The sequence below is a fragment of the Aulostomus chinensis genome, chromosome 11 (assembly GCF_037954235.1).
Source record: "Aulostomus chinensis isolate RoL2024-O1b breed Wild chromosome 11, RoL_Achi_v1.0, whole genome shotgun sequence".
NCBI classification, from domain to species: domain Eukaryota; kingdom Metazoa; phylum Chordata; class Actinopteri; order Syngnathiformes; family Aulostomidae; genus Aulostomus; species Aulostomus chinensis.
The window spans coordinates 23,923,065-23,942,495 of record NC_141330.1 but is presented as its reverse complement, the minus strand read 5'-3'; the positions used below and the strand labels follow the sequence as shown (position 1 = coordinate 23,942,495).

General features: G+C 41.2%; 1 protein-coding gene across 6 annotated transcripts in view; it reads right to left on the bottom strand.

Moving 5' to 3' along the window:
- Positions 1–19,431, bottom strand: part of LOC147253806 (neurocalcin-delta A) — an 81,663-nt gene that overhangs the window by 7,116 nt on the left and 55,116 nt on the right. For 3 of the 6 annotated variants that reach the window (XM_086219113.1, XM_086219111.1, XM_086219114.1), the window contains one exon: positions 13,964–14,367. In XM_086219113.1, coding sequence (XP_086075239.1) covers positions 13,964–14,341 — 378 coding nt within the window. In that variant the 5' untranslated portion in view covers positions 14,342–14,367. Of the gene's footprint in view, positions 1–13,963; positions 14,371–19,431 lie in introns of all 6 variants that reach the window. The other 3 variants (XM_086219110.1, XM_086219109.1, XM_086219112.1) reach the window with 1 other exon arrangement.

Below are 19,431 nucleotides of genomic sequence, written 5' to 3'. Positions count from 1 at the left end.
TGCAATCAGTTTATCCGTGCCATTTAGGAATCTCACTGCTGCATTGTGTCCCGGCGTCAGGAAACAACAGACTAGAAGAAAATAGTAACCTTTACCACAGAGTTGGACGAAGAATGATACAAAGATGGGTGAAAGAAAGACAGTGAATGAACACCAGTCATCAACAATGCTTTCATCCATCAGACAGGTCAATAAATGGTTTGATAAGTGTATGTATATATATATATATGTGTGTGTGTGTGTGTGTGTGTGTGTGTATATATATATATACATATATATACATATATATGTATATATATACACATGTATGTATATATACACACATATGTATATATATACACATATGTGTATATATATACACATATGTGTATATATATACACATATGTATATATATATATATACACACATGTGTATATATATACACATATGTATATATATATATATATACACACATGTGTATATATATACACATATGTATATATATATATACACACACATATGTGTATATATATACATATGTGTGTATATATATATATATATATATATATATACACACATATGTGTATATATATACATATGTGTATATATATATATATATATATATATATATATATATATATATATATATAAAATGTTAATCAGATGCTATGGCCTACGTAGTCAAGAGATTTCAAATAAAGGGAGATTTGGATTGACAAAGCTAGAAAAAGAGGTTTGTTGCCAAAAGATGGCTGCAAATTTATGGATGTCTCACTGCTGCCTCATGATTACGTGGGTTATGTATGCGTTACAGGTAGCAGAGGATAGTCTGTTGCAGTGCTCACATTCCCAGTGAAGACATTTATTCCCACATGAACTAGTTGTATTGCAGTGCCATTCAGTTACATTTTCATGGCTTAAGTAAGGAGACACAGAAACACACACATACATGTTCATCGGTATTGTGCCTACGCTTGCCGTTGCATTGCAGGCTGGTTGGCAGTAAACAGTGAAATCACAGCCCTCTCCGTCTCTAATAAGGAGGTGGGTTTGAGGAGAATGGGAGCTGACATGTGAACAGAAGAGGGCTGATTGAGATTACAGAGCAGTGTGAGCTTTAAATAGGTGCTGGTTATGCTTCCTATTACACAGTGGCACGGTGGTTCATCTCCTGGGTCACAGCAAAGTCGCGGCACCACGGTTAATATCAGCCTTCATTTCAGTTCAGAGCCAAGTCTGTTATTAATCGAGAATTCTTCAAACTTCTGAGTACATTTAGCAAATAACACATGTCAGGGATTTCACTGTTGATCTAATCCAGAACAACACAGAGGAATAAGATTAAATTCCTAAATCCCCAAATTACACGCATTCAATAAAAACTGGAAGGATGGCAATCTTCTAGCCCTCTCAATATTACCAAATGCAAATACTTTTATGAAATCAGAAGCAAAGGATATGTTTAACCTCAACCAAGGCTTACAATACATAAAACAAGGACTTAATGTATCAGGGCCAGACTCCCAGTATTGTATGTCATCCACAATATATTGCATTAAGGTTTTAGTTCTGTTTGTTTTCCATAATAAGGAATAGAATAAGTACACACACACACACACACACACACACACACACACACACACACACACACACACACACACACACACACACACACACACACACACACAAAACAATAGATCAAAGCAAATGAGGTAAAAAACTAACAAACATATACCCCTTTCCCCAGTGCTTAATTTGTAAATCATAAGGTACCGGAACGCAAAGTACATATGACACCCCAGCGGTGACGAGATGGACACAGGTCCCGGAACGCACAGAAAAACAACATGTACAACCATTGCTTCATTTGTAAATCATAAGGTGCCAGAACGCGAAGTACATATGACGGCTCAGGGGTGAGAGAGGGGCACAGAATGTATACAGAAAACAACATACAAATGCCCACTTGCCATGATGTGGGACTTACAAGCCTCCATTTCAAATAATCTCTATAGTATCAATGTTATGACGATAATTCACAGTTATTTAGTCTCCTCTGTTTCCATGGTTACATGGACTTGTCCCCCCATGGACCCACTGCCCGCAGAAGGAACCGGAAGGGTCCGGTGCAGTGTGGTTTGGGTAGCAGACGAAGGCCTTGGCTGTCTGATCCCCAGACATGGAAGCTGGCTTTTGTATCATCAATCGAGTCAACACTTAACTATCACAAATCTGATCTCGTTGAACAAAGCACCGAAGTTGAAAATCTTCATTGGTATACAACGTTTTGCAATTCAAATGACACAGAAATCCATTGAGGGTTGGACACAAAATCACTACAAAAACCAAAGTGAAAAACTGAAATCACAAGTTACACCACTCCACCTTGCATGAATTTCATCAAGACAACCCATGATGTGGCTCAGTAGGTCATTTGGCCTACATAGTCCTGTAGGCACTTCTAACAATATTTGAGCATTCTCCTGATGAGACAGTAGTGGAGTGTCCTAGGGGTCCTTGTCCACACCTGGATAAGGAATCAGTGAGCTGCTTGACAGTCTACTCAACTACTTGGTGGTGGTGAATACAGAGACACTTAATGTCCCAAGGAGGCTCACTTGGATTCAGATCTGGGGGACTTGAAAGCCAGTCAATGGCATCAATAATTTTATCATCAAAGAACTGCCAACAGGCTGACCACATAAGACTGGGCATTGTCCTCCAGGGGGAACTCAGGGCCCACAAAACCTGCATTAGGTCTGACAATTTCATCCCAGTACCGATCATCAATCAGGCAGGATGAATGTGGAGGACCCTCCAAGGATATACCTCCCCAGACTACCACTGATCTACAACTGAACCAGAGATTAAATGTTCCCTTATTTTTTGAGCAGTGGAGTTATTTTCACGCTTCTTATATACATCACCAGCTTTGTCCTTTAAAAGAGACTGGCTTCAGAGTTCTGATAGTGTTAACATATCAATCACAGAGCAATTCTCCTGCAACAAAGGATCCTCACATATGAGGCCATGCCAGCTGGTGTATCCTCCCTGGCTGATTGTCTCCATCTCACCTCCTACTACAGAATCTCTTCATTTCTCTCACCAATTCAGCTGTCACTTCTCTTTCATACACTTTCCTTGTTCTTAGTGTCCAACACACATGAGAAGCTGAAATGCTTGAGGCTCTGTTCCAACTGTGTGTCCTGGGTCATATAATCACAAGTAGGCAGTTTACTTACACCTAGAAATAAAATGCACTCATCTTGAGAGACCATTTGTGATCAGATCTGACTTCCTTGCTCCATATGCAAATACATGTGTACATCATTTCTTGTTGAAAAGACCATATGTGTTGTTTTTCACCGAGGAGAGGCAGCCATGTACAACCCTTGTCAAGTCAGTCAGGAATTAAAATGAGCAGAAATCAAAACAATACAGACAGGGTCTATTCCTCTGTTTTACTTGCAAAACACACCATCTAAGATGTTTGACACCATCAAAATATCCATCCATATTCCACCTCTTACCCTGTTAAGGGTTGCAGGGGGGTGGAGCCTATCCCAGCAGCCTTTGGCGAGAGGCAGGGTTCACCCTGGACGGGTCGCCAATCCATTGCAGGGCCAACACATATAGACAGACAACCATTCACTCTCACAGTCACACCTACGGTCAATTTAGAATGTTCAATTAGCCTCATCCCCATTTGTGTCTTTGGACTGTGGGAAGGGAAGAAGTACCTTTTTTCTTGACATTAAGAAACTATATATACACACACACACACACACACACACACATATATGTATATATGTGTGTGTATGTATATAGGTAAGGTACTTCTTCCATACACACATACATACACACACACACATATGTAAAGGAAGATGTACCTTTTTTCTTGACATTTAGAAACTGGCTATAGTACGATTATCATTATTGTTATTGTGGGTTATTATTGATGACTTAACATAACACTTAATGTGAGCTTACAGACAGTTTTGAAGCAATGTCTGGTCATTTAAATCTGTCTATTATCAATCTATAATGCAGATCGTCAGATTGACTGATGTACTGCTTTACTCCTCACACACAATACATGTTCTTTGATATGATCTTCACCTGATCTATTCAGAGACCAGACAGTCGCTCTGCAGAAAGGGGGATGGCCTGTGCCTGGAGCACTGGTTTTGTGAGAAATATTTGATTTGACTGTGTGTGCGTACATGTCTGTGTGTGTGTGTGTGCGTTTGTTTGTTTGTTTTACTAGTGTTTGCATTTTTGACATAAGCACAGGTTGTGATTAATAAAGCCAAGACTGCACACAACCCACGGAGCCCCAAAGATTTATAGCCCAAGGCAAAAGCCTACATTGCCTAACCCAGAAACTGCTCCTGCTATTAGCCTAAGGTCTTGTGATGACAATCCTCAAGAAAAGTGAGCATGTATCTCAAAAACTTGACAAAAAAAATAACAGAATTGTTTTGTATTCATATATTCAATTTTTGATATCATGATCGTGTTTTTTCTTATCTGAGTCAGTATTCTCTGCTTCATTAGCATTTGTAGACATCAAACATTCCAGTGTTATTACCATCTATATTCAGAATTTTTTTTGTACAGAAAGGACTGTCAATATATCATTCTGAAGCCAACAAAAAAAATGTATTCGAACTTGGTTCATTTTATACCAAGGGTGTAGTTTGGATTTTGACATTGGTGAGGACATAAAAGTACTCTATGACGGCACCCCTGAAAGCTCATATATTTGCATTCATGACAGCCCTTTCACATCACGTAGAGCTGATACCACAAGCAAATTATCACGATAGGGGGATGAGTATTATTTTTTTACTCTCCTTTTTTTTATACCTTAAATAAAGTTTGAAAACAAAAGTGCATTTGATGTTTTGGCTACAACATAATAGTTTGTAGTTTTCAAAAAATTATCCTTAAAAATAGATCGAAGCGAAGTAAAATCTGGTCAACTGGACGTAAGTTTATCTTGAAGACGTTTCACCTCTCATCCGAGAGGCTTCTTCAGTTCTAGTGAAGAGTGTGGAAACTCCAGCTTATAAACCTATGTGAGAGTGGTCTGTGCTATTGTGGTGGAAACGACCCTCCCGAGACTCACCTGGCCTCCCCAAACGACAGTCGTTGTGAGGTGTCAGGGAGTTTCAGGGGTGGTCGTTAGGGACTTTCACCGACCACTCAGATGCTAATGGGCTGTGCTGGCATCAGCCGTTCCACATGGGTCTTTCAGCTGAGCTCTTTGGGGAAGTTTTGAAAGGACTTGGTTGTAAATAGGTGAAAGGAAATGTTGCAGTCCACCTCCTCTGTTCAAAGATGGTTTCTCTATCCTGACGTGGATGGCTTCTTTAACTCCTCTTTCAAACCATCTGTCCTCTCTGTCGAGTATTTGGACATGGTCGTCCTGGAAGGAGTGGCTTTCCTCCTTGAGGTGGAGGAAAACCGCTGAGTCCTGTCCTCCAGAGTTGGCTCTTCTATGTTGGGCCATGCGCTTGTTGAGGGGCTGTTTGGTTTCCCCTATGTTGAGATCCGTGCAGGCCTCACTGCATCTGACAGCGTATACCAGATTGCTTTTCTGGCTGTGAGGGGTGGGATCTTTGGGGTGAACCAGTCTTTGTCTCAGAGTGTTGTCTGGTTTAAAAGACACAGGGATGCGGTGCTTATTATAGATTCTCCTTAATTTCTCAGAAACCCTGCCACATAGGGGATCGCTATGTTTTTTCTCCTGCCTTCTTCATCTTCCCTCCTCCTGGAGCTCTCCTCCTTTCTGGACCTGGAAGAGGATTTTACAAAGGTCCAGTCTGGGAAGCCACAAGTTTTAAGTGCTCTTTTCAGATGCTGCTGTTCTTTTTTCCGGCCTTGGACGCTGATGGGGATGGTCTCCGCTCGGTGTCAGCGTCCTGATGACACCTAACTTGTGCTCCAGAGGATGGTGAGAGTCAAAAAGCAAGTATTGGTCAGTGTGGGTGGGTTTCCTGTACACATCCACCCTCAGGCTCCTGTCCTCTTGAATGTAGACGTCGCAGTCCAAAAAGGGCAGATGGTTGTCTTTCACATCCTCTCTGGTGAACTTGATGTTGACGTCTACCGAGTTGATGTGTGCTGTAAAAGGTTGTACCTCCTGAACCTTGATCTTCACCCAGGTGTCATCAACGTATCGGAACCAGTGGGTGGGGGGGGGGGGGGGTCCATTGAAGGAAGTCAGGGCCCTCTGTTCCACCTCTTCCATGTATAGGTTGGCCACGATAGGAGATACGGGAGAACCCATGGCACAGCCGTGTTTTTGCCTGAAAAACTTCCCTCTGTACTGGAAGTAGGTTGTGTTCAGGCAAAGGTCCAGAAGTTGGCAGATTTTGTCCGGATTGAGGTTGGTCCTGTTGCTGAGGGTGTTGTCCAGCTGTAGGCGTTTCCTCACTGTTTCCACAGCCTCAACGGTAGGGACGCAGGTGAACAAGGAGGTCACATCGTAGGACACCATGGTCTCATCTGGGTCCAGCTTGAGTTCTCTAACCTTGTTCACGAAGTCCATGGAATTCTGGACGTGGTGGGGGGTTTTCCCTACCAAGGGGGCTAAGATGATGGCGACGTGTTTGGCGATGTTGTACGTCACGGAGTTTATGCAGCTGACAATGGGTCGGAGCGGGGCACCTTCCTTGTGGATTTTGGGGAGGCCGTAAATCCGTGGAACTGCGTCTCCGGGGTACAGGCGGTGATACTCCAAGCGGTTGATGATTTCCCCCTTTTGCAGCTTCTGTAGGTGTTCCACCACTTTCTTCTTATAGCTGCTGGTGGGGTTGCGTTTTAAGGTCTCATATGTGTGAATGTCACTGAGAAGAGAACTGATCTTATTCTGGTAGTCAGTTGTGTCAAGGACCACCGTGCATCTTCCTTTGTCAGCCGGAAGGATGGTGATGTTCTCATCTTTGCTCAGTGCATTCAAGGCCTTCCTTTCCTGGACCGAGAGGTTGGCAGAGGGGACCTTCGCTTCGGAGAGGGCCGCTGTGACCTTGAGTCGTAGTTCATCTGCTTCTGTGGTGGAGAGGTTGTTCTTCTTGATGGCGGATTCTGTGGCAGTGATGAGGTCCACAGTCGGGAGATGTTTCGGGGTGACAGCAAAGTTCATTCCTTTGGCAAGGACGTGTTTCTCAGGACTGGTGAGCTCCCTGTTGGATAAGTTCCTTATCCACCTGTCCTGTGAGTCCGCTGGGGTTGGGCCTTCTGCTTCTCGTTCCCGGTCGAGGCGAGACTGGAGGCGCGCGAATTTCCTTTTCTGCCTCTCCTTCCTCTTCTGATGTTGAGATAGTTGGGCTGTCCCAACGAAGGAGGTGACCTTGTCCAAGATGGCGGGTGGCAAAAATGGCGTTAACTCTTGATTAAGGTGATCTAGCTTGCTCTTTAGTCCCTCGATGGTGAAATGGACCTGTCTCACTCTCTCGTTGAGAAGCTGATTTTGGGCCCGTTCCAAAATCTTGCTGGCCCTGTGGCCCCTCACGGTGGATCCTAGTAGTAGGCTAGTGGGAATGAGGTTGTGTTGGCGACATCGGAGATGTCATTAGGGAGCCTCCCTAACGACCACCCCTGAAACTCCCTGACACCTCACAACGACTGTCGTTTGGGGAGGCCAGGTGAGTCTCGGGAGGGTCGTTTCCACCACAATAGCACAGACCACTCTCACATAGGTTTATAAGCTGGAGTTTCCACACTCTTCACTAGAACTGAAGAAGCCTCTCGGATGAGAGGTGAAACGTCTTCAAGATAAACTTACGTCCAGTTGACCAGATTTTACTTCGCTTCGATCTACGATGACCTGGATGAATGAGAACCTACACAGACATCCTTAAAAATAAGAATTCCTTGAAGCCTAACCACTGTGAAGTGTAGAATGCTTAAATATATTGTTTACAGATCATGCACACAGTAGCAAAACAAAGTGACTAACATTAAACTAACATCAGAGCTTATCAATACTCCGCTAATGACACTTGACTTTTTTTGAATAGACCGCACAGGTTGTTGCTGGCTGCTCAACATCCATTGGATGCTGCTGCCTTTGTTGTTGTAGTGAAGTGGATCAATTCAGCCTTGGGTTGAAAATCCAATTGCAGATCATTTATGGTACTTAATTGACTGAAAAAAAGGACTATACACAGACAGACAGTGCAAATATTGGTAGGAACAATGCAGCAGTGGTTGGATTTGGTAGGGACATCTTCCTGCTGTCCGCACCCAATCCTACACCCTCCAGCTGAGACTCACAGCAGCATAGGACATATTAATATTACTGGCATTTCTGAACAAGGCCAGAGACAAATTTCACTTAGCTTTACTTGTGTAACCAGCATAAGCTGAATGTGCCAAAAAGAAAAAAGTTCTTCTGTATCATTGCAGCAGGGGGGCTGTCAGCCTGTCAGTTCCTGTGGAGTCAGAATAATCCAGAACCACAGTAAAGTTAGAGAAGAAGTTGGAGAGAAAAAAAAAACAGGTAGCTTTTGAGCCAAGCTCTGTCCTATTACCACCAATGACTTCTGAATGAGGTTGAGAGAAATGCATCATCCTATAAATGCCCTGATGTTACCTTCTCTGTGCACTGTAATCAGATAATACAAATAATACAGACAGATAGACTTCTAAAGGCAGTTTAAGACAGAGAGAGAGGGAGAGAAAGAGTTAAGTTGTCCATTTGTTAAGTTGCGTGCCCTGACATTTCCCTTGGAGACTTACTCCACACATGCAGTTCTCTATTCATTTACCTTGCCTTTCTGTTCAATCTTATGAAATTACCAGTATGAATACTCCCTCCCTTCTTTATTCCCCATCTCAAGAATGAACTTCCCTGTGTGCTCATCTCATCTCACACACAAAGTTCTATCTCTCTCTCTCTCTTCTGCTGCTGATGAGAAATGGAAAGAGGAAAAAGGATAGATTTTAGCTATTGATGAGAGGATGGGACAGGTCCATCTGCCTCTCTGCATTCAGATTTTGTCATTATCTGAAGGAGACAAGCCAGGATAACTACAATCAATCTCGAAGCGAAGTAAAATCTGGTCAACTGGACGTAAGTTTATCTTGAAGACATTTCACCTCTCATCCGAGAGGCTTCTTCAGTTCTAGTGAAGAGTGTGGAAACTCCAGCTTATAAACCTATGTGGGAGTGGTCAGTGCTATTGTGGTGGAAACGACCCTCCCGAGGCTCACCTGGCCTCCCCAAACGACAGTCGTTGTGAGGTGTCAGGGAGTTTCAGGGGTGGTCGTTAGGGACTTTCACCGACCACTCAGATGCTAATGGGCTGTGCTGACAGCAGCCGTTCCACATGGGTCTTTCGGCTGAGCTCTTTGGGGAAGCTTTGAAAGGACTTGGTTGTAAATAGGTGAAAGGAAATGTCGCAGTCCACCTCCTCTGTTCAAAGATAGTTTCTCTATCCTGACGTGGATGGCTTCTTTAACTCCTCTTTCAAACCATCTGTCCTCTCTGTTGAGGATTTGGACATGGTCGTCCTGGAAGGAGTGGCTTTCCTTCTTGAGGTGGAGGAAAACCGCTGAGTCCTGTCCTCCAGAGTTGGCTCTTCTATGTTGGGCCATGCGCTTGTTGAGGGGCTGTTTGGTTTCCCCTATGTTGAGATCCGTGCAGGCCTCACTGCATCTGACAGCGTATACCAGATTGCTTTTCTGGTTGTGAGGGGTGGGATCTTTGGGGTGAACCAGTCTTTGTCTCAGAGTGTTGTCTGGTTTAAAAGACACAGGGATGCGGTGCTTGTTATAGATTCTCCTTAATTTCTCAGAAACCCCTGCCACATAGGGGATCACTATGTTATCAAACATAGTTGATAACATAATTGATTGTAAGATATTATCCATTAATTAGCAGCTATCACTCGTTAATTAATAATTTACTAGGCATGACCATACTCCACCCTTAACAGACTAATAACTAAGACTTAGGCAGATACTACTTCCTAACTATTAATTATTACTGGTTTATTAATTAATTAGGAGGTAATAGGGCACAAATTATGATCATAAAAGGTAAGGCTTAGTGCTGCATACATATGCGTGTGTATATACTGTATATGTATGTGTATGTATATATATGTGTGTGTATGTGTATATATATATATACATATGTATGTATATATTTATCTATGTGTGAAGATGTTGAATACAATCCGTTCTCAACTGCCACTTGTACCTAGATAAGCAGCAGAAAATAGATGGATTAGATAGATTAAACTGCAGACTTTACTGAGAGACTTTGAGCTGAAGCTTCATTTGAACTTGAACAGTCACTTGCAGAAGTCAGTACCACTGCTACCTGAAAACTTTTAATTTAAGTCTTCTCTATCCCTGCAGAGTTGGGTAGCTTTGAACTGGGAGAGTCAGCCAGAAAAATGGAGATGAAGGCTCAATAGACATGAGCCTTGGTGAATATGGTGCGCATGTCTGTGTATGTGTGTTTCTGAGACAGAGAAATGGAGTCTTACATGGCCATGTTTTTGTCTGCAATTGCATTGCTCCTAGCAGCAACATGGTATAACAGTGTCTAACCTCATGAGCAAAAGGCAGAGCTCCTTTACCATTACAGAAAAAACAAATCTTGACCTTCACACGGCCCTTTGAAGATGTAAGGACCAGCTAAAATGTCCTCAATTTCCATAAATGTCCTCACTCTGTCAGTTAAATATGTATTCTATTCCCCAATATGTAGCAAGTACAAGAACACGCACACGAACACACACACACATATCAGGCATCAAAGTCAGCCCTTGATCAGAGGTAGACCTTCTATTCTACTTCAAGGCAATTGTGAGTGTGAACAAGTCCCAGCACTTATCAACTTCTACAAACACAAAGGTACACTCGGTAAATGATGATCACAAATACGCACTCACTCACTTACTCTCCCTGATTAAGGCAGAACTTTTCTGCACTCTTGTCTTTTTATTCATTTGAATGAATGAGTCCTGCAGACAGCCAGAAATAAATAAGCGTCTGAGTCACACTTTCTGTTCTTTTGTCCATGGAAACAACACTGCCTTTTAATGGCCAGTAGAAGAGTGTTCGTTGCCAGGATATAGAAAGAAGAGACAGGCTGATGTGTGAATCACTGTACTGTTGAGTTAGGGAGCCAAATTACCTTTGAATGCAATGAGATGTGGATACATGCAAGGCATAATGGATTCCTGTTATTGACTATTTTTACCTCAATAATGAATCAAAAAGGTTGGTTTGATTGGCCTACCTCTCAATTCCCAAAACATCCACGGTTAGTGTTTCATTGGTGATTCAGGAAAAAAACATCATTCAAGCACCAGTGACAAGATAAAGAAAATCGCAAAAGATGATAGTTCTACACTGAACAATCAATAAAGGAAGCATTTCACCTTTATGTGATGGGGTTAAAAGCTATGACTAAATATTTCAGGTATTATAAATCATACCACAAAATGCTTAAACCAAACACTGTTTGTCAGAATAACAGTCTGTGAGGGTGGGTGACAGTTAAAAATGTCCCTTTCACTAGTGAGTAATTACCCATTTTGTGATGTAACACATCTCCTTTACATAGAATGAAAAGGATTATTGATTGAGATTCATGGAAGATTGGTCCATTCCTCTAAAAAAACAAGTCTTATAAGTTTTATTTAAATGGAAGCACAGTCAAAAGTATCAATAAAGTACAGTATAATATAATTTGATTATAAATTCAAATTTAACTCTGATGTAATTTATAGTTTTGAGATAAACCTAGTGAATTCTCATTCAACTCCTTCAATCTAGAGAGTGTACAAATAAACCTAACGTACACAAGCACAATACCAAAAGCAAATATCAGTGACTTGCTGGTGAACACAGCTGTGCATTTATTTTATTTCTCAAGTCTATGGCAAGTAGTTTTCTTGTAATTGAAAGAGCACAGTGTTCACAGTGTACACTTATTTCACACACAGGCACAAACACACACACACACACACACACACACACACACACACACACACACACACACACCACAAAGAGGAAGGTTTTTATTGTACAAATCAGATCTGCTTCACCACCATGTGAATCTGCATGCTTACAGGTCCACAGGTACACCCACGGCAAATATAATATTTGTGTTTCTCTTCATTAACACACATGGCACAGCAGTATAACTTAAGTGATTATTTAAAATCACTGTGGGACAGAGCCTGTCAGGGCTTTACAGGTGATTTTCTATTTTTTTTTTCTCAAGTACTATATTCTTGTTTAACTATTTCCTTTAACAATTAGGGAGGCAGGCTGCTTTCAGTGTTCGTAACCTTTTCATCTGTGCACCATTATCCCTATACGCAACAAATATTATGGGACATTCAACCAGCAATTCTGAAATCTAGTGACAACCTTGACAGGACAGAGGAACCTTGAGTCCATGGGAAACTCTTAAAGGAAAGAAGAGTTAAGCATGAGCTTCTGAAACATTTCGATATGGACAAGCCAGAAACCCACTGGATATGCCATCAGGTACACTTGACTTTTAAAGTGAATGGGAGATGAAACTTTGATTGGTAATATTCTTGGCACACCCCAAATACAGGTATGATTAATTTAGACTGGCGACACCTTTACACCTTGCGCCAGACTTTGGACCAAGAATGCTCATTGTAAATTAAATCGATTAACATGCCCCAAACACACTTAGGCTTTGGAGCGTGCAGCGCAGATTGCTTAAATAGGCCTTGATGACTTCTACTTCCTCTCTGATGGTCACTCTGAGTGTGTGTGAGCTGGGTCTCATCCTCATTGAAACTTCGACATAGAGAGCAGCGTGACAATAAATTACATTGTGGTAAATACTCAATAGTATTTTAATTGTAATTTAGCCTGGGTGCTGTGAGAAATGCGAACGCAAGGCAGGGAAACCTGATTTTTATAAAATGTATAACTGCCTTTCTGATACTGACACAGCAGATTATATTTTTCCCCTAGGAAAATGCACAGATGTACTTTAACAAGGATGCAGATTTGAGGATATTATCCTTTCCTCTGTTCCTTCCCTTCCCTCTATCCTGCCTTTTATGCCATGTTGTTAAGTTCTTATTTTCCTCATACTATCCTTCTTTCCTCACATACGGGATCTAAGAAGCAGTCTGTTTCTCACATGATTTCCACCACATTTCCACCACAGAGATAAGAGTCTTCTCAGTGAAAGCTGATTATATGAGGCTAAAGAGGGACAGGTTTAGCTGGTTTAACACTGATGTGTGTAACACATAAAATGTACATGGGGAGGAGTTTCGTAGGCAACGGTGTGTTTACATGGAGAGTTATTGCGCAGGAAATGCCATGCAGGCCTTCTTTTCCCATGATGTTTTCTTGTTAAAAGGTGCCCTGCAGCCTAGGCACAAAAACAAACGTTGCTTTTCAAATATCAAAAATCTACAGCATGACTGTTGAATGTTAAAAATGTCAGTAAATCAGATTGATAGGATTTTCATTTAATATGAACACCAGTTTTGCCAGAAACCACTTCCACTTGAACATTTAAAAATCATCTTTTATTAAATGCATCTTTTTTCAACACTGACTGTTCAATGCTGGCAGTAAATGAATGCTTTAAGTCAAGAATAATGATTAAACTGATATAAATTCATATTCTCTCTGCAAGTATTTCCTCCCGTCTTGAAGCAAAGCTCCATGTCCTCCTGTTCTTCTTTCTACAGTTCCAGCAATGCCTTGCAAGTCTCATAAACAGCGTGTTATGGATAGAGTCGGTGCTGTTAATACAGCAATGTTTACAAATCACTGCCCTGGCCAATGTTACAGCTGATGGAACATTTGAACCTATCCCATCATAGTAGATGTAAATAAAAGTTGGAATATCTTCCTGTTAATGTAGTTTTTGAGTGTCTTTATAAAAACATTAAAAAAAAGATTTTAAATATTGCAGATCCAATCAGACCAATATGCAAAATGCTAACTCACCTGTACGATCTCCAGCATCTCAGCCTTACTGATGTAACCATTTCCATCCAGGTCATACATACTGAAGGCCCACTTCAACTTCTGCTCCAGCTTGCCACGCGATGTCACACTTAAAGCAATGATGAACTCACGGAAGTCTATTGTCCCATCGCCGTTGGCATCAAATGTGCGAAAGACATGCTCGGCAAACTTCGAAGCATCTCCATAGGGGAAGAAGTTACCATAGATTTTCTTGAACTCCTCCATGGAGAGGTTGCCGCTGGGGCAGTCCCGTAAGAAGCCTTTGTACCACTCTTGGATCTCATGCTCAGTGAAGTCGGTGCTCTCCAGCAGGTCCTGCATGACCTCAGGACGGAGCTTGCTGTTCTGCTTCCCCATAATTGTTGGTCCTGTCACTTGGCTCACTGCTGGGAGACAGAGATATTAAAAGCATTGGTTTTAGGACGCAAATAATTTTAACTGTTAACGTCACATAAATATGCAGCCTTTCTCTCAGCATTGTGTGAGACAGACTGAGGCACTGGAGATCCTCAGGCAGAAGTTGTTTTAATGTTAGGGAGGTCATGCCTAATACAAGAGGAGTCTTTGCGGTTACAGACCCAGAGTCCCAGGACTATCCTGCTAGAGACAATAAATCTGCCTTCTGAATGTCTTTTTAAAATATACTTTTACCAGCAAGCTCCTCTTTCGGCTCAATTATAATTTTTTTTTTAACATAACACCAATTCATCACAGCAGTTATCTCAGGGTACATTTACATGTCTAATGCTCGACTGTTTTACTTTCAAAAATGTATGAAAATAACATCTAAATCACAGGTTGAAATAATAATTTTGATGTATATAGCTCCAGTACGTCAAAATTTCCAGCCTTCAATCTCAAATTAGGATTAAAATGTGTGTCCTCAAGTGGCTTCAGTGAGGTATGACCAAAAAAATGTAAGCAATACTCCTTTTTCTACTTTTATGTTTACCCTGCTAAAATCATTCCCCTCTTGAAAACTAATGGAACGTTCCATGGAAAACAGCACTGAGTATACACAGCACCATATGCCAAACATGGGTTTAATTCTCTATAAAATCTCTAGACACACACTTAACTCCAAATTATATGGAGGCTTAGGCAAACCTCAGTAGTTGAGAAAAACGCAGGGCAGTTAATGTAAATGATATTAAAGCTGAGTCACTTAAACATTATTCTGATTCATAACCTCTTGAGAGACAATTTCTTTAAGCTGCTCCTGGGATCGGATGTTCGTGTTTGTGGATCATAATGAGAGGGATAAAACTAAATAATCCAGACTTGCTGTTTATTAAAATGTCCCTGTGTTCTGTGAAAGCAAATTTATTCAAAATGGTAACTATGTGTCATCCTCTACATGTAATTGAGCCAGAAAAAAGCTTTGTTTTAATATTACTTTTACTCTTATACTGATGACAGGGTAGTCAAGAGACTGAGGTCAAAAGATATCAAGGAAAAGCTGTTTTACAGCTTTACAGATTCATTTTTTTTAAACTATTCTCACAGAGCTACCCACTTTTGGTGTGAATATAATGAAATGCTCTTATTCATCATGGAAGGAGAGTAGTGTTGCGTGAAAAAAATAAGGGTAGATCTATTGAGCACCCCCCCAAAATAACCATTAGCTCCTTAAAAGTATCTTTGTGTCCTCTTAAGTATTCTGTCTACTTCTTGGTTGTCCCACCTTCCTACATTTTCGATTCATGGCGATTTTAAAGTGAAGCATTTTTGTCCTTTCCTCAGTGTCACTCTGCAAAAACAAAGTTATGTGATAGAATTAGCGTCAAAAGTCATTCTTCCATTCATGCATGTGTTAGTCAAGTTATTGTTCTCCTCAGTTTTGATGTCTGTCCCATGCAGACATCAGAGTCATTTTTCATCATTTTGTTTACCAGCGAGAGGTGGAAGCCGCTCAGCAGTTTTAATCACATCAGGGACAAAGCTGTTTATCTCATATTGAGTATCATACAAATGCCCTGCCAGAAATCCCCACTTCCAGAGGATTATAATATTCAGATTTTATTGAATCTGTTTGAGAAAGGCGTTTTGGCCATCACCACCAGGGGATCTGAACGAGACACAAAAAGGTTGCATTGGTAGAGACAACACAAAGATGTTCTCCCTGTGCCTGCGTGGGTTCTCTCCAGGTACTCCAGCTTCCTCCCACAGTCCAAAGACATCAAGAGGGGACCAGGTTAATTGGATGCTCTAAATTGACTGTAGGTGTGACTGTGAGTGTGAATGGTTGTCTGTCTCTATGTGTTGGCCCAGTGATGGACTGGTGACCTGTCCAGGGTGAACCCCGCCTCTCGCCCAAAAGCCGCTGGGATAGACTCCAGCCCCCCCCTGCCACCCTCATCAGGATAAGCGGAAAATGGATGGAGACAACACAAGGTAGGTAAACCCTAAATCAGACTTCAATTCAAGAGGGGTTCCAAACCACTCCTCTCCTTTGCAATCTAGACTTGCTCCCCCTTCATCACCAGAGTGCTTCCAGTTTGTCTGGCTTAGATTTGTCAGTTTAGCCATGCAAGTTTAACAGCCTTGTTTTGTGCTTTTGTATGCTATATATTCCTTCAAGATCATACCTGGCTGCCTACTCACTTCCTGCATTTACTGCAAATCTCCCCACTCTACTTTAAAGTTATTGGCACAAACAGTATCATAATGGTTTTTTTTATCATCCTGACCTTGAACCTGTAATTGCAGGTGAAAAATGCACAATTGAGGGTTCGGTAGAAAACATTTTAAAAACATGAAAAAAATAACTTAATGTTCTGACCATTGCCCCAACTCCCCCTCGGAATTATTATGCATCTGTTCGTTGTAAGTCTCCTTGCTAACGGTAATGATCCTTCCCACTACTGTAACATTTTATCTAAATTCAAACATACTTAAAAAGCCTTAATTGCTCACCCCTCTGTGCCCTGTTATGATAAATGCCATTTTCAGTTGGTACAGGGTGCAGCATACATATACAAACTGAAAATGGCATTTATCATAACAGGGCACATATATATACAGACCACCTCAGCCATGGAGCCACTCTGCTGCCTTGGACAACCTGTTTAGACAATAGAGGTGGTTGTTTGTTGCTCATCTGCTCATCTGTATACATTTATTTGTATTATATCTTGCCGGAACCAGTTTTATTTTCAAACTACTTAGTGAATCCCAAAAGGTTTCTTTTTTTTAAATAATCTTTGCATTTATTTATTTACATATGTACATCAAACATTACACATATTTTGCAAATAAGTGCTTTATCCCTACTAAACTAATGCTTTGTCTTTGTCGTCCTCTGCTTATCTGAGTCCGGGTCATGGGGGCAGCAGCCTCAGCAAGGAAACCCAGACCACCCTCTCCCCAGCCACTTTCACCAGCTCTTCTGTGGAATCCCCAGGCATTCCCAGGCCAGCCAAGAGATATAATCCCTCCAGTGTGTCCTGGGTCGGCCTCCTCCCAGTTGCCTTAAAAACTTCCCAATAGAGGCATCCTCACCAGATGTCCGAACCACCTCAACTCCCCTAAACTAATACTTTATATACATTTTTTTTTTAAGAATATGTAAGACAATGGTGGCACGGTGGTGCAGTGGTGAGCACTGTCGCCTCACAAGCCTGTTGCATTAGGTAAGAGTGTTAAAAAGCGTTGGAAATCTGCTTTCTCCAAAACAGGTAATCTGAAAATCCAAACTTTCTTTTCTCATCAACTGGGTGGATGAAAAGAGAAGATTGAAATTGCACAATCAAGGCTGAGCTTGCGATACCAGCAAGACTGAGTGAAACAATTGGAGACCATGGAACAAAACTGCAAAAAAACCTCGAAGACCACTTGTACTAAAGTTCTGGGAAAGAAGGGAAGACAGCACAGAGTGTGGATGACACCAAAAACATGGTCCAAGAAAAGAGAACACATCATGTATATTTATATCTATAACTGTCATAAACATTTAATTTTTTGTTTTCCAATGAAACTCAAGGATGGTATTGTGTCTCAGGGCTCTTTGGATCATTCAAATCAGTCTCAGACACCTGTGAACTTTTGCCAGGTGAGCCCAATTAAAAGAAAACTACTTATGAAGGATGTTTCAAATGATTATGCAGGTCACTTTTTTCAAGCGATATGGCAAAGAAAAGGATCTCTATATTGCTGAAAAGCATGAAATAGTGCAATACCTTGGACAAGGTATGAAAACATTGGAAATTTCATGAAAACTTAAGCGTAATCATCGTACTGTGAGAAATTTGTGGCTGATTCAGAGCACAGACAGGGCTGTGCAGATAAAGGCACAATAAGGATGGTTTCTGCCAGAGAAATGCATGATTAAGAGAGCAGCTGCTAAAATGCCATTAAAAACCAGCAAACAGGTATTTGGAGGTGCTGTGCCTCTGAAATCCCGTAAACCTCAAGGTGTAGAATCCTCCAGAGGCTTGCAGTTGTGTGTAAACCGACCCCGGCAACCCCTAACCAATGCACATAAGCAGAAACGGTTTCAGTGGGGCCAGAAATACATGAAGACTAACTTTCAAACAGTCTTGTTTGAGTGCCTTGCAACCCTGTGTGGTCCAGATGGATTGTGTAGTAATATATGCATAATCTGTGAAAAAAATGTTTACAAATTCCCCACGTCTGATGACTATTTTATGATAATCTCGCGAGTGAAATACAAGTCAATGGCACTTTTCACTTTTTTCCTTTAATTTATGTCAAACTGTCACAGATCGTCACCTTCCTAAAATAATTGCCAGGGTCCAACAGTTTTTTTTGCCTAAAACAACTCCTTTTGATCTTTTGTCTCCAGTTTTGTGTATTCTGAAAAATTTGAAAAAATGACTTTGGTGATTATTTTAAGAAGGTGACGAAAAGAGAAGAACATGTAAACAAACAACACAATTCAATTCCAAATGATGGAAATATCCAACAGTGCAGCAAATAAAAAATGTTAGCTATATAAATGGAAAAAATAAAAAAAATACCAAAAAGTTCACTTCTATTTAAAAAAATACTACAATAGGGCAGTTCTGCAGCTTCTTTGTGACAATTAAAATTATATGTTGTAATAGACATTTTTACATTCTACAACAAATATCATAAGATGGCACAGCCCTACTGAAGAGTGACCAACACAACACCCAATAAGATTTATGTCAACGGATGACTCACATACATAATGAACATCAGGTGGCCTGGTAAGATCTTCACTGCCAGTTTGTGCAAGAAAACCAACCAGAACCCCATTAGTCAGAATGTTGGGAAGACAAAGTGGGGAAGGAATAGATAAACCCTACGCCAACCAGCTGACAACAACACAAGACAAACATAGGACAGAAATCCACAGGTGAAGAGAAAAAGTGAGGAGGCTGAAAAAAACATGGAGAAGATCAGTCAAAAGCGAGGCAACAACGACTGGACTGATGCGGGCCCAGCTGAAGAAAACTGCAAAA